This window comes from Rhinopithecus bieti, unplaced genomic scaffold (genome assembly GCF_001698545.2).
Source record: "Rhinopithecus bieti isolate Rb0 unplaced genomic scaffold, ASM169854v2 scaffold_20098, whole genome shotgun sequence".
NCBI lineage: Eukaryota > Metazoa > Chordata > Mammalia > Primates > Cercopithecidae > Rhinopithecus > Rhinopithecus bieti.
Genome location: NW_016810571.1, coordinates 1,970,326 through 1,984,024, shown reverse-complemented (window position 1 = coordinate 1,984,024; position 13,699 = coordinate 1,970,326). Strand labels below are relative to the sequence as shown.

Here is a 13,699-nt window from a genome sequence, read left to right as displayed (position 1 = left end):
AAAATATAAATAAAATTTGAATCTTTTTATAAATATGAACAGAAGGAAAGTTTTCCTCCCATAGAATTCTATTAAAAGTGAAGAACTTTTATACAGACCAACCACATATATGTATTTTTAATTGGACAGTAGCTCTCTAAAAAAAGTATAGTAAACTCTTCCTTTTTGCTAAGGACTACTGCTTTATTTATATGCTACTCAAAAACTCTGGTGAACCCTTATTGCTCAGTGCTCTTTGTTCGGCTTACACTGTTTAAAAACACTAATCAAAATGGTTTTGCATTCCTTTATTTTAAATTTATAAGATTGCCTAACACTGGAACTAAAATATCTCTAACATTATTGGGAAATATTATAATTTGGGAAGCTGACTGATACCACAATGATAACACTAGGATTCTACTAGACCGAGAATCGTTGAGACTTTTAAAGTGTTGTGATGCTTCCAAATGAAATCAGAGCCTGAGATAAGTGGAAGGAAGCAATATGAGAGGTACAAAAAGATGGAGAAATTCATTTGTACCACAAGCACTGATGAAGAACTGACATCACTCAGGACACTGCAGAGGCCTATGTGGGATGAGTGACACATGGAGAACATGACACGGAGTTCCAACGGAAGATCAAGAGCGCTGTGTAAGTGGGATACGGAGCAGGGCTGAAAAACCAGCCTAAGGAGGAAAGAGGCAGACACTGCACTTTTTCAGTACCAGAAAGAATCCCATCATGCATTCTGTGGCTTTCCTCCGTATTTTAAAATTTACAGAATCCAACTCGCCCCTATAGCAAAATAGTTCTACAGACTAAAATCAAGCAGCCACCTAAACACATCCTTTTAAAATTTCCAAAACCTTGGCTTATGTTCAATTTCTGTCAATTTCTGCTTAAATGTAAATCATTCCATTTTTATTCTTCCAAATACTTTCTTGCTACAACTGAGAGGTTTTTTCCATGATAAATTCTTGAGCTACCTATTTTTGAAAAGAAAAGGGGTGGGATGAGAGGGGAGGAGGAGCAGCTCCAACTCAAACAACTCCTCTTTTTTATAACATTTAGGAGTTTCTGAACCATTTGATGCTTTCTAGTTATTTTTTTCTCTGAATGTGCATACTTTATTTTAAACATTTTCTTTGAATCTACATAATTTAAATCCTTGAGATAATCAGTATCTCAAGGATAAATGGGGCTTTTCAATTTAAGAAAAGGAGGCTGAAAACTAGAATGTGCTCCTGGCTTAATCTCGGGTCCCAGATGTATAACCAAATAGAGGTAATAACTTTAAAAAATAAAAAATAGACCCAAGTGGACAAATAAATCAATTTGGCTTATATTGCTTTTTATTCGCATTTTCATTAAAAATATGTTCATGGTGGAATCATGTTTATTCTCTTTACCAGAAAACATGGGAAGGTAGCCAAAGGAAGACACTACTTGGAAGAGACAGTGTCTTGCTTTATAGAAGGGGATGATCCTTTTGGAAAAGTGGTAGCACTATTTGAACCTCACTGTAAGACTGTTTTGATATCCACAATAACAACGACCAAACACTTATTTGAAATAGATTGATCCTTCTCCAAATAGCTAACAAGATATTGTAGAACCATAATGGCTATAGGCATTATCACATTAAATTCACATATTTTGCAGACTAGCAACTTATATATCCACTCAGCCAAGCTGTTTTCCTGCTGGTAACTTGAATTCCTGTTTTAAAACTGTGCCAACTCCTCTTGGGTGTTCTGGTAATGAAAACGATTTTCCTTAAGTTTTAGCCAAAATTTTTCACTATAGTATCTTATGAAAAAGCCACAACGTTAGGGCAGACCACAATGACCAGATGGGGAAAAAAACAACTATTTGGGAGAATTATTTTGATGTTTAAAATAATGGGGGGGCATGTATTAAAAATAATATGCTAATTTTGGGGTATAATCTTATTCCATATACCAAGTTAACTGAGTACTAAATTACTGATTTTTTAAAAAAATAGCCGAATATGTGTATTTAAAATATATTCTGTTCCTTATAGTAGTGGTTTAAAATGCAAAGAAATGACACCAAGAAAGAATAGTGCATAAAAATGACAAGCTCAAGGAAATGTATCTGAAACGGATAAACAAAGATACTGCTAAGAGTAGAAAGTTATGACAGCTCAAAAACATGTTTTAACCCAAGGAATCCTAGTCATTTGAAGCATCTACTCTATTGCTCTCTCACCTGAATATATCTGAAAACCATTCATCTCAAAACGAAAAGACAAATTGGTTATGAAACCCACAGGCTCCTATAGGATATATAGTGTTACAAATGCTTCTCCATCAATATATATGAGTTTGGAAGGTTTTTAAAAATATGACAATACAGCCATCTAGGAAAAAGTGACAGTATCATAATTTAGGTGAAAGTGTGAAACTGACCTGATTGACGGAGTTGGCAGCACAGGATGCGAGGCCTGTCCCAACAGAAGTAAGCAGGAAACAGGACCAGTCAAAAGGGCCCGGAGCCAATGCAAATCCAGCTGCAGTGGTACTTACAACTAGAGCTGTGATACAGAAACAGAGCAGACGCACTGTTACCAACGACAGTCCCAACTGTAAAGGCCAAAAAGACAAAAAACAAGCCACCTTTCATATAAACTAATTGATTATATTAATAATACAAAGTACAGGCTCATCTTTGGTTTAAAAAAGATCCATATTTTCCTGATTATAAAAACTACATGTACTAGGCCGGGCGCAGTGGCTCAAGCCTGTAATCCCAGCACTTTGGGAGGCCGAGACGGGCGGATCACGAGGTCAGGAGATCGAGACCATCCTGGCTAACACAGTGAAACCCCATCTCTACTAAAAAAATACAAAAAACTAGCCGGGCGTGGTGGCAGGCGCCTGTAGTCCCAGCTACTCAGGAGGCTGAGGCAGGAGAATGGCGTAAACCCGGGAGGCGGAGCTTGCAGTGAGCTGAGATCCGGCCACTGCACTCCAGCCTGGGCGACACAGCGAGACTCCGTCTCAAAAAAAAAAAAAAACTACATGTACTAATTATATAAAAATGTTAATTTTCTTTTAATTCCATACTCAAGAGAAAAAAATAAGGTCAGTCTTCCAGATTCAATCATTCACTTATTCATTCAACAGACGTTTACAGAATACCAAATTTGTAATCAGCATGCACTGTCAGGGATAAAGATATATACGGTCTTATTCTTGCTCTTGGGTAATTTGAAAGGGAGATGGCAGATACACCTTAATAATTGTAACACAAAATAGCAAATAACAAATAACAAGGATCCCAATTATGTGACAAACTCCAGACAAGCCTAGGGGTGGGCTTGCCTATAAAAGATGATGGTCCCAGGGGTCAGAGAATGTGTAGTAGGAGATGATAATCCTACAAGCCATCAACAGGAACCAAGTGAAGAGGTGAGGTACAGAAGCAAAGCCAGACAATTCAAGCATCCACCAAGCCTGCTCCTTTTCGGTAGGCCCTGCTGCTTCTTTCCTGGGGTTTATAGAAGCTGACAGGGCCAGAAAGTGTCCAAGAGTGGTGCTGATATGGAGTTGTAGAAATCCGCTGGAAAAAGGATCCCCATTGGTGGGCAAATCTGGAAAAGCTTCAAGAAGATGGCATTTAAGTTGGATCTTCTAGAGGGGATGCAGAGAAAGGAAGAGAATGGTGGGGTGAGCAACATTACAGGTACAAGGATAATTCCAAGAACAGGCACAAGGGAAGGGAAGACCAATGTCAAGATTCTAAAGTATGCAAGATACCATCTACCTAGATTCTCCAACCAAAAACCTAGGAAGCATATTTGATTATCTCCTTTGTCACTCACTATATCCCATTCATTACAAAGTAGTGTCTGTTCTATCTCTACAGTAGGTAGAGATAGAAACCCATCACACTGCCAGCATCTAGTCCAGCAGTTCTTAACCAGGGGTAGTTTTGCCCCCCAGGGGACATTTAGCATTGTCTGGAAACATTTTTGATAGGAGGGGACGGTGCTACTTGTCTTCTAGAGGACAGGGGCTGAGGATGCTTCTTAACATCCTTAACATCTTATGGTGCATAGGATACCCCGCAACGACAAATAATTTTCTAGCCTAAAATGCCAGTAGTGCTGAGCTTGAGAAACCCTGACCTAGTCCAAGCAATTACCATAAGAGCTCACCCCCAACTGGTCTCCCTGCTTCCATCTTGCTGCTCTTCAGAGTGGTGTTTTTAAAATGAAACAGATCAAATCACATCGCTGCTTTGAACACTGAAAATTCTTTGATGCTATACCTGATATAAAATGTAAACTCTTTCTCCGCCAGTCAGTGCATCTTACACCTCTCTTTAGCTCACTCACTGTTCTCCGATCATGAGAATTCTTCTATTCTTTGAGCATTCCAAGCTGTTTCTTTTCCCTGGGTTCTTGTACTTTTGTTTCATCTGCCTCTTTCCATGGCTGGCTCCTTCTCATCCTTCAGATCCCATCTGAAATACTACTTGTTAAGGGAAACCTTCCTGATCACCTCATCTAACATAAGCATCCCCTGTTACTTCCTCGCTCACATCCTCCTTTTATTTCCTTCACGACACTACACTCTGACTCCTCACTGTAATATAAGCTCCATGAAGGTAGGACCCCGGTCTGTGTAGTTCACTGCTGTATTTGGGGGGCCATCACTATGCTAGGCATAGAGCAGTATTTACTGGAAAAACAGGAGAAAAGGTGGCAACTGTCAGACTGCAGAATAGCAAGCTGAGGAGTTTGTAGTTTGGTTGGTTGGCAGTGGAGAGTCACTGAAAGTCGAATGCAAGAAGGCAATCTATAAGTGGAAGTATCTGTGCACTATGACTTAAGAGAGGCAGAGAGTTTTACAGAGGAACATTTTAGGAGGCCATACCATTAATCCATTGTGAATTAAGTGTTGTAAAAATGGGATATTTTGATTAGAGAATTGTTAGGATCTGGTAATTGGGAGAGGTAGGAAGATAAAACAACAAAAAAGAATGAATGGAAAAGTGAACTTTACCATTTGCCATGCACTTGGGTGACATGGAAAGGTATGATAACATTAATAGAAGTAAGGACATTAGGGAAAGAGGTGATGAAGCTAGTGGCCTTAGCAACATGTGCTGTTTTGAGAAACCGTGGGACATCCAGGTAGAAATAGAAAGAACACAGATGAAATATGAAACTAAAGCTCAGGAGGGAGACTTGAGAGACTGGAGAGGCATGAAGCTCTGGAGTCGCCTAGAGGCCATGGCTGAGCCTGAGGGAATGGATGAGATCGAGGGGCAGCAGGTACAATGCAGAGAAGTATGTGAAAAAGTCAGATCTTTACAGATGGGGGGAAGGAAAAGAATGAAAGACACAAAGACTATTTGGAGACACGCATCAAGACGATAAGGGGGCATAGGTGTCCAGTAACCATGTGAGGGGCTACAGGAAGCAGGACAGGAAGCCACCACTATCGGCATCGGCAGCTACATGCTGGAGAAACTGGTAGTTCCTCATAATCATCATGAATTGGCTGGCATGTTCTTCAATCTAGTCTTATCAGCAACTTACAATTATCCTTTATAGTTCTACCATATGAACAAGCCCCTTCCCTAGTAGCTATAGGGGTCACGGATTTCTTGATATTGCTAAATCCGATAAATACTTTGGCTGGGTTCAATGGTAGTTTGTAAGGTGCCTTAAGTATAACTATCTCAATTCAAAGTACCTAGAGCACAAGTATTTTGACAAGGGGTCCTTCCTTCAAGTCAGTCGTTCCCAACTGAATATGGCGTGCATCCGAATATCCTGGGGGAAGATTTACCTCCAGGAAACGAGAGACATGCACAGATATAAGTAGAGAGCAAGGTTCAGGAATGAGGGTGCAGGTTTGGATAAAGCTTACAGGAAGATGAGCAGATTAGGAGCTGAAGGCAAACGAGGCTAATCAAAAGTCATGAAGACATACAAATTCAGGAGAAAGGTAGCATGGCTGAGGTGGGGAGTCTAGGCCAGAAAGCATGTGCTGTCCCCTCTCACATCTCCTCTGCTCAGGGGTACAGCCTGTTCTGGCCCTTATATGGTACTACAAGTCATAACACAACAAGTGCACACAAGGTACCTAACAGCAGCAAAGAATCACATGGAGCAGAAGGTAGCAATCAAAGGTAGAATACTCAATTTCAAAGTAAACATTCTGGAGAAAGTTTTAGCTATCTAATTCTGTAATAACTTATGCCCAAAGGAAAATGCCATGGTGATTACAGACTCTGAAAACAGTAGTCGCAGGTACATTTTACCCTTGTGCCAATGGGGAACGAACAGTCTCTCCTGTAATAGGCCATTTAGTTTTACCTGCACACATTGAATGACCATCAAGAAAGGCACTATTTTTTAAAGCAAACAACAAAGCTCCATTTAGACTACTCAAATAGCACCCAGCTTTGAGGAAGCTTTTTCGTTCTTTGTAGATATCACACCATAAATTGCAAAACCTCCTGGATAGGCCAGTGTGAAAGAACAAGATTCATCTTGTTTGGCAAGACTCAAGAGCTCTCCAGATGGGTTAGGCGACTCTTCACATATTGCACAGTGCATCAGTGACAACCAGGACTAGAATAAAAATCCTTAACATCCAGGCTGCCTCTCATTTGTATCAGAATTATACTATGAAGAAGAAAGGCTGATGTTATCAATGGGAGAATATGAGGAAAAAGAGACTGCAGAGGTTTCTCTCTTAAAATCAAACTAAGTAAACTACTTCTCTCCATAGAGTAAATCAGCCAAAATAATTTAAGGCCTTGAACACAGAAGTGGAGTTGTTTACTACTCATAAACAACTGTAATAGTTAAAAGAAAATCTACTATAACTTTCTCAATATATAGTTAGTAAAATCCAGAGTCACAAAAATAGAAGACTATAGTCAACCTTCTGTATCCATGGGTTCCACATCTGTGGATTCAGTCAACCTTGGATCAAAAATATTCGGAAAGAAAAGAGTTACGTCTGTAATGAGCATGTACAGGCTTTTTTTTTCCTGTCATTATTCTGTAAACAATACAGTATGACAATTATTTATATAGCATTTTTACATTGCATTAGGTATTATAAGTAAACTAGAGATGGGATACTGGAGCCAAGCCCCCAGGGATACTCCAAAGGATGATGTATTATACCTTAGAGATCTCTAAATATCCAGATCAACATTTTGTATTGTGCTTAACAAATTTTTTTAAGTCAATTACCATTACAGTGGACAAGAAAGCCTCATAATCATTGAACTGTCAACAATAGAAATGTTCTAAAAAGAAAGTTCATTTTGTGTAAAATTGAAAAGGGTTTGTGGTTACACGAAAGGAAAACTGCTAATCAGAGGAGGAAGTATCTTGTTATTTAACCTTTTTATTCACCCCAGAGCTTGATGGGGTGATAAAGCATAGAGAACGTACATCAAATGTTTGACTGCATCTACTGACAAATTGAGGAGACAAAAAGTGATTTATAAAAAGCTAACAAAGGGAAAAGAACAGTGTTTTAGTAAGACATAACAATCATGAAATTTACAAAATGGAAATACTACCTAATTTTTAAATGTACGAATTGTAAATGGTAATACATGTAAAAATAATAACAACTATTACTAGAGAGAAGGAAATTTGTTGCAAAGAAATGAACACATTTCTAAAAAAAAACCCACAAGCTAACAAAGAATGTATTTATACTTATTTCATCAAAGCAATTAATTTGAAAAAGAAAGGCAGGGAGGACTGATAAATTGTACAAGTAAAATTGACCAAAGCGATTTTCTCATGCAACACTGCCATAACTGTAATTAAACTTTTCATTGATTTCCTGGGGTTCATTACATGGAATCATTTTGTAACACCAGAATCTCATTAAAAGTGAATGCAATATACTCCCTCATTAATAACACCTGAAATTATATTTTATTTGGTAATCTCATATTCTGCCCTTTCACAAATAAACATAAAATCAATGTTGTCAATGAAGCATGGCCCATCTAACATAGGCCCAGAGGCACTGCACTGCAGGCCCAGAAATAGCTCTGGGAGCCCATGGGAGAGTAATATTCCCAAACCAACAGAGTTTGACCCAACCCCACTCCTGGGTGGAAGGCCAGGTAGAGAACCTCAAGCTTCTCCATGAAGAGATCCAGTAGCAGCCCTCACTAAAGATGGTCCTGCCTAGTGGATCCAATCTGTTGTCCAGGATTCATTTGCTCCAGATGCTCTCTTATCTGCCTCTGCCTTCTCCAGAAATAAGTTTCCCCAAATTAAACTTACTATGTTTCCCCAAATTAAAAAAAAACCAAAAAACAAAAACACATTTTTTGCCAGATGCGGCGCATGCCGGTAATCCCAACACTTTGGGAGGCTGAGGTGGGAGGATCCGGAGTCAAGTCAGGAGTTCAAGACCAGACTGGACAACAAAGTGAGATCCTGTTCTACAAAAAAAAAAAAAACTATCCCAGCTCAGTGGCATGTGCCTTTAGTCATAGCTACTTGAGACTGAGGTGGGAGGATGACTTGAGCCTGGGAGTTCAAGGCTGCAGTGAGCTATGATGATGCCACTGCATTCCAGCCTGGGCAACAGAGCAAGGATGTCTCAAAAATAAAAAAAATTTTAAAAAGCCTGCATTTTAAAATTTTGAAACAATCGCAGGGAGATATGCCCTGGTCTGAAAATTGGTCCCCTCTGAAATTCATGTTGAAACTTAATCCCCAGCGTGGCAGTACTGAGAAGTTGGGCCTATAAGCGGTGATTGGGAAATGAGGGCCCAGCCCTCATGAATGGATTAATGTATTAATGGGTTAATAGACTATCATAGGAGTGAGACTGGTGGCTTTATAAGAAGAGGAAGAGAGACCTGGGCTAGCACACTCAACCCTTTCAACATGCCATGCCTTGTGCTGCCGGGGACTCTACAGAGTCCTCACCGTCAAGAAGACCCTCACCAGAGGCGTCCCTGGACCTTGGACTTCTCAGCCTCCAGAACTGTAAGAAATAAATGCCTTTTCTTTATAAGTTACCTAGTTCCATAAGCAACAGAAAACAGACTAAAACATCCTTGACTGGGTGGGAAGAAAGCAAACATACACAATGAGAACTGCTTATGAGGGCCATGTACTTACAAGGGCAAAGCAAGCACTACAGGCTGCTTCCAAGAGCTAAGAGCTGGCCATGCCAGCAGCTAGAAGGAAAACAGGGACTTCAGTCCTGGAGTTGCAAAGAAATGAATTCTGCCAACAACCAGTGAGCCTGGAAGAAGACCCTAAGCCCCAGATGAGAACAGTCTCAACCAACACCTTGAATTTAGCCCGGTTAGACCCTGAGCAGGGTGTCTAGCCACATCATGCCTGGACTTCTACCTGTTGAAACAGTGCAACAATAACTTTGTGTTGCTTTAAGCTGCTAAATTTGTGGTAATATGCTTCACTGCAATAGAAAATTAATATGTACTGTAATGAGGGTAGCATTTAAGAAGGACTAGTCTACCAGCAACACAGAGGACTGATTGGAGTGGAGGAAAATTTACTCAGGGAACCACTTAAAGGTTACTGCAGGGCGCTAGGTGGGAGGTGATGAGGGCCTGGGTAGGATGGCAACAGCGCAAACAGAGTTCACTGTAAGTATTTGACAAAGGGCTTCGTTACTGAATAAATTTAAGCAGTTGTAGGAGTTAAACAAAATCCAGTACTTCAAGTAATCAAATCCAAAAAGGTCAAAGAGGATTTAGGGTCAACTAGTCTAATTTCTCTCCTAATGTAAATCCCTTCTCCAACATCTCAGTGTATATTCTCTCCAAATCTGGTGACAGGAAATTATTTCTCCCTGGGCAACCCCTTCTGCTACAGAAGAGCTCTAGTTGCTCAACAGTTCCCTCTCCAATCAAGTCAGAATCAACTTCCTTGAAATACCTACTTAAGATGCAATTTCTGTGTTCTGGAGCAGCAGTGAATTAACTTTTTCTTTCTTAGCACAACCCTTCAATCATGCAAATCCAACTATTCCTACAGTTTCTGTCCCTCCAAGCTAAATGTCGCTAGTAACCAACCATGCTTGACTTCCAGGCTCCTGTCCATGCCGAGGGCATCTTCTACAGACACAACAGTTTGTGACTATATCAAATGCACTGAGCACAGTGTCTGGTAAATAATAAGGGCTTAATAAGCAGTGCTCTTGGAAATTATTAAAATGTGGTTCATAAAATTCTAGATCAAATGTTTCTCTGGCCACTACACTTGGACTCTACATTTCAAAGCAATGCCTAAAAGAATTTAGAGAAAAAACAAAACACTTCACACCACACTCCGTATGCTACTGTATTATAATCTAAGTTATCTCTCTGTCTCCTTCAGGGGAGTGAACAGATGGCAACCCTTAACCATTAAAAATAATAATGATAAAAACAAAATTTACATTCGCAAAGCACTTTAGCATGCCAAAATGCTTTTACGTTTATTTAAATCTCAAAATACTGCACTTCAAAGAAAGATGTGGATACCTCAGGGACTCGGTAAGAAAACAAGAGAACTTTCACTTATGTTTAATTTTTTAACCCTTTCTTTTTAAACCCACAGTTTGCATATCTTAAAATGAATATATCAGAGTAAGAATACATGAATTTTATTTATATATAATTATTCATTTACATTATATATATTTATATATAGCATAAATATTATACATAAGTACACTTAAAGTTCTTTTTACTGATAAAGTACACGACTAATAAACTGGAGGACCTGGCTCTAAAATAAAAAGCAAAGCAAGCAATTGTAGGTACAAAGTCTGATTTTCTATATGGAGGACCATGTGCAAATTACTGGTAGTAAAATCTACCAAAGTCTAATCAAGAGAATCATATGGTTTATGTATAATATTTGGCTCTCTCTTTTTTTCAGAGGCAGGGTTTTGCTCTGTCACCCAGGCTGCAGTGCAGTGGCACAATCAGAGCTCACAGCAGCCTTCAACTCCTGGCCTCAAGTGATTCCTCCACCTCTGACTCGGCTTCCCAAAGCACTGGGATTACAGGCATGGGCCACCATGCCCAGCTAGAATATTCTTTAGTAAGTACCACAGAGACTCATTTTCAGAAAAAGAAAATTCCACTAACTAAAGGAATGAAGCACATACAAACACACAATCACCTAGTTGATCACAAAATCACAAAGCAGGCAAGACAGGCTTTAACACTGTATCCCTAGCACAGGATCCATGATAACGCTTCTTCCTCTACAGATTTTAAGGGGGAATTGGCAAGAGTCACAGAGGGAGCCCCATACTGGGGGTGGGCAGAAGCAGCCCTGCTACACATGCTGTTACTTCTGCAACAGAGGGGGCTTTATCTGTCACCCGTAAATGGAGGCTTTTACAGGACTTGCAGTACAAATTTAGCCAGGCCCCTTGTTCTAACCTCACAGCATACTTTGCAGGGCAGCAGTAAACCACTTGAAATGTTTTGACTTTTCCAACACGTAAGAGGTTTTTTTGGAGAAGCAGCTTTATCAAGATTTTTTTTTTTTTTTTAAGTCTCAATACTTTGAGACTATTGGTCTCTGGGCATAAGCATAATGACTGTACTTAATTTTCTAAAATCATCAACTAAAAATAACTGTAAGGGTTACATTAAAAAATGGGTCAGCTATATCTTCCTTTTCTTCTTTCTCTGTCTCTTAATGCCTCACTATTTTTTAGCACTGGCCACAAAAGAACTAAAGAGAAAAAACAAAAGTCCAAAAAATCAATTTGGACAACTATCAATTCTGATGAAAGATTTGGTAGCAAAAGTAAAGCCACTGGCTAAATGAGACTTTGAGATTCTCTACAGATTTCAAATTACCCTTGTAATCTATTATATCTCATTATCCTTGATAGCAGATACTATGCAACATTGTAATCCAAGTCCCATAAACTTGAGATGTAATCTCTTTAAAGCTGTTTAATGTGGAAAGCTGACAAAGAGTAGGCAGTTAATGAATTTGTATGTGGTTTTGTTTATGTGTGCGTCCAAGCAATGGAGTTAAGCTTTTGTTAGTAGATCTCAAAGTTCAAAATCGTGTAACTTAATTCAGAGGAAGGAGTTAAGTCTTTTTTGATTTTTAAATGAGAGTGTACTTTTTACTAAATAGCTGTACTTAATGATTTTCATCTCTTTTTTATTAGCACCTTCAACTTTGAATAGTTGAATTTCTAACTTAAGTGAGTTTTTTAGGCTTCACAGCTTGGCAGCATTCTGTGAACCACATAATATAGTTGTCTTCCCAACAGACATATCAAAGAAGGTAGTAATTCTCATGCTTATTGTTAAGTTCAGATGAAAAGTCAATTGATATGAGACATGATTTTTTTTTTTTTCTCAGCCACATTAAAAGATATCAATCAGGGGCCTAACTGATTACAAACTATAACCACTTCTGGTTAAAAGATAAAACTTTTAATACAGGTTTTTAACACCACAGCTGCAAAGGTAGAATTTATTAGGGCTTCCCGTTTTCCTTTCTTATTTTTCATACAATTAATGATGAAAGTTAGACTGAAAGTCCTAGGACCAAATTAAATCGCATATCTTCAAATTTACTAAGTAACAATGACACCAAAATGAAGCATTTAAGTATGGTCACCAAGGCAGTTCACCAGGAAGCATTTGGTTTACATTTACAGTTAGCATTCAGAAAAAGGAAAATGAAGTATCTATCAGGCTTGACAAATATATAAATAAAAACTGCTTATATTAAGCTAATTTTGCAACACTGAGTGACATCCTAAACTTGTTCTTTCAATTATAGCTTTTCCTTGAACCAAGAGCTTTCTTACCTTATCATCCTGCTTTTAGTTTGTTCTTCTCAATAAACTCAATTTACTTCATATACTCAATAACCAACAATTTATAACCTTTTAATTAACTAAAAAAATTCCATAAAGCTGGTGCCTGTAAACTAAAACTGATGAATAAAACTGAAACTTTTAAGAAGCAGAAACATGTAGTTTCAAAACTGAGTTTGGTGAAAAGAAATTGTTAGTTGGACAGTTTTCACAAAAATAAAGCTTTATCTCAGTTTCATATCAAAATTACAACTGTGATTATCCAGAGAGCAGATATTATACAAGATAAACATTTAAAATAAAAATTAAGTCTCCATTTCGAGTATCATTCTGATTTTGATGGTATTTAGTGTTTAGCTACCTGTGCTTATTTTGCAGAACACACGTAACAAATCAGTAAAATGCCAAAATGCTTTTACATTTATTTAAATCTTGAAAATACTGCAGAAGAATCAACTTCCTTGAAATACCTACTTAGGATGCAATTTCTGTGCAATTACTCACTTGTGATTTACATCTGGACCTAACTGCATACATACATATTTATGTATCATTGTTTTCTTTTTCTTTGGGAATTTTCATTTATTCTTATTAATTGTTTGGGCAAGAATGATGCTTATGTCATTCTTTTTATTTATTTATTTATTTATTTATTTATTGGAGTATTTCTAAATTTTTTTAAATTTATTTTATTTATTTTATTTTTTATTTTTTATTATACTTTAAGTTCTAGGGTACATGTGCATAACGTGCAGGTTTGTTACATATGTATATTTGTGCCATGTTGGTGTGCTGCACCCATCAACTCGTCAGCACCCATCAATTCATCATTTATATCATGTATAACTCCCCAATGCAATCCCTCC

The 13,699-nt window shown here is 38.2% G+C and overlaps 1 protein-coding gene across 3 annotated transcripts in view; it reads right to left on the bottom strand.

Annotated features, from left to right (window-relative positions):
- Positions 1-13,699, bottom strand: part of COX10 (cytochrome c oxidase assembly factor heme A:farnesyltransferase COX10) — a 145,269-nt gene that overhangs the window by 108,705 nt on the left and 22,865 nt on the right. For all 3 annotated transcript variants that reach the window (XR_001889263.1, XM_017892390.1, XM_017892391.1), the window contains exon 4: positions 2,418-2,542. Coding sequence is in view for 2 of the 3 variants with exons in the window: in XM_017892390.1 (XP_017747879.1) it covers positions 2,418-2,542 (125 nt within the window). In the remaining variant the exon portion in view is untranslated. The remainder of the gene's footprint in view (positions 1-2,417; positions 2,543-13,699) is intronic.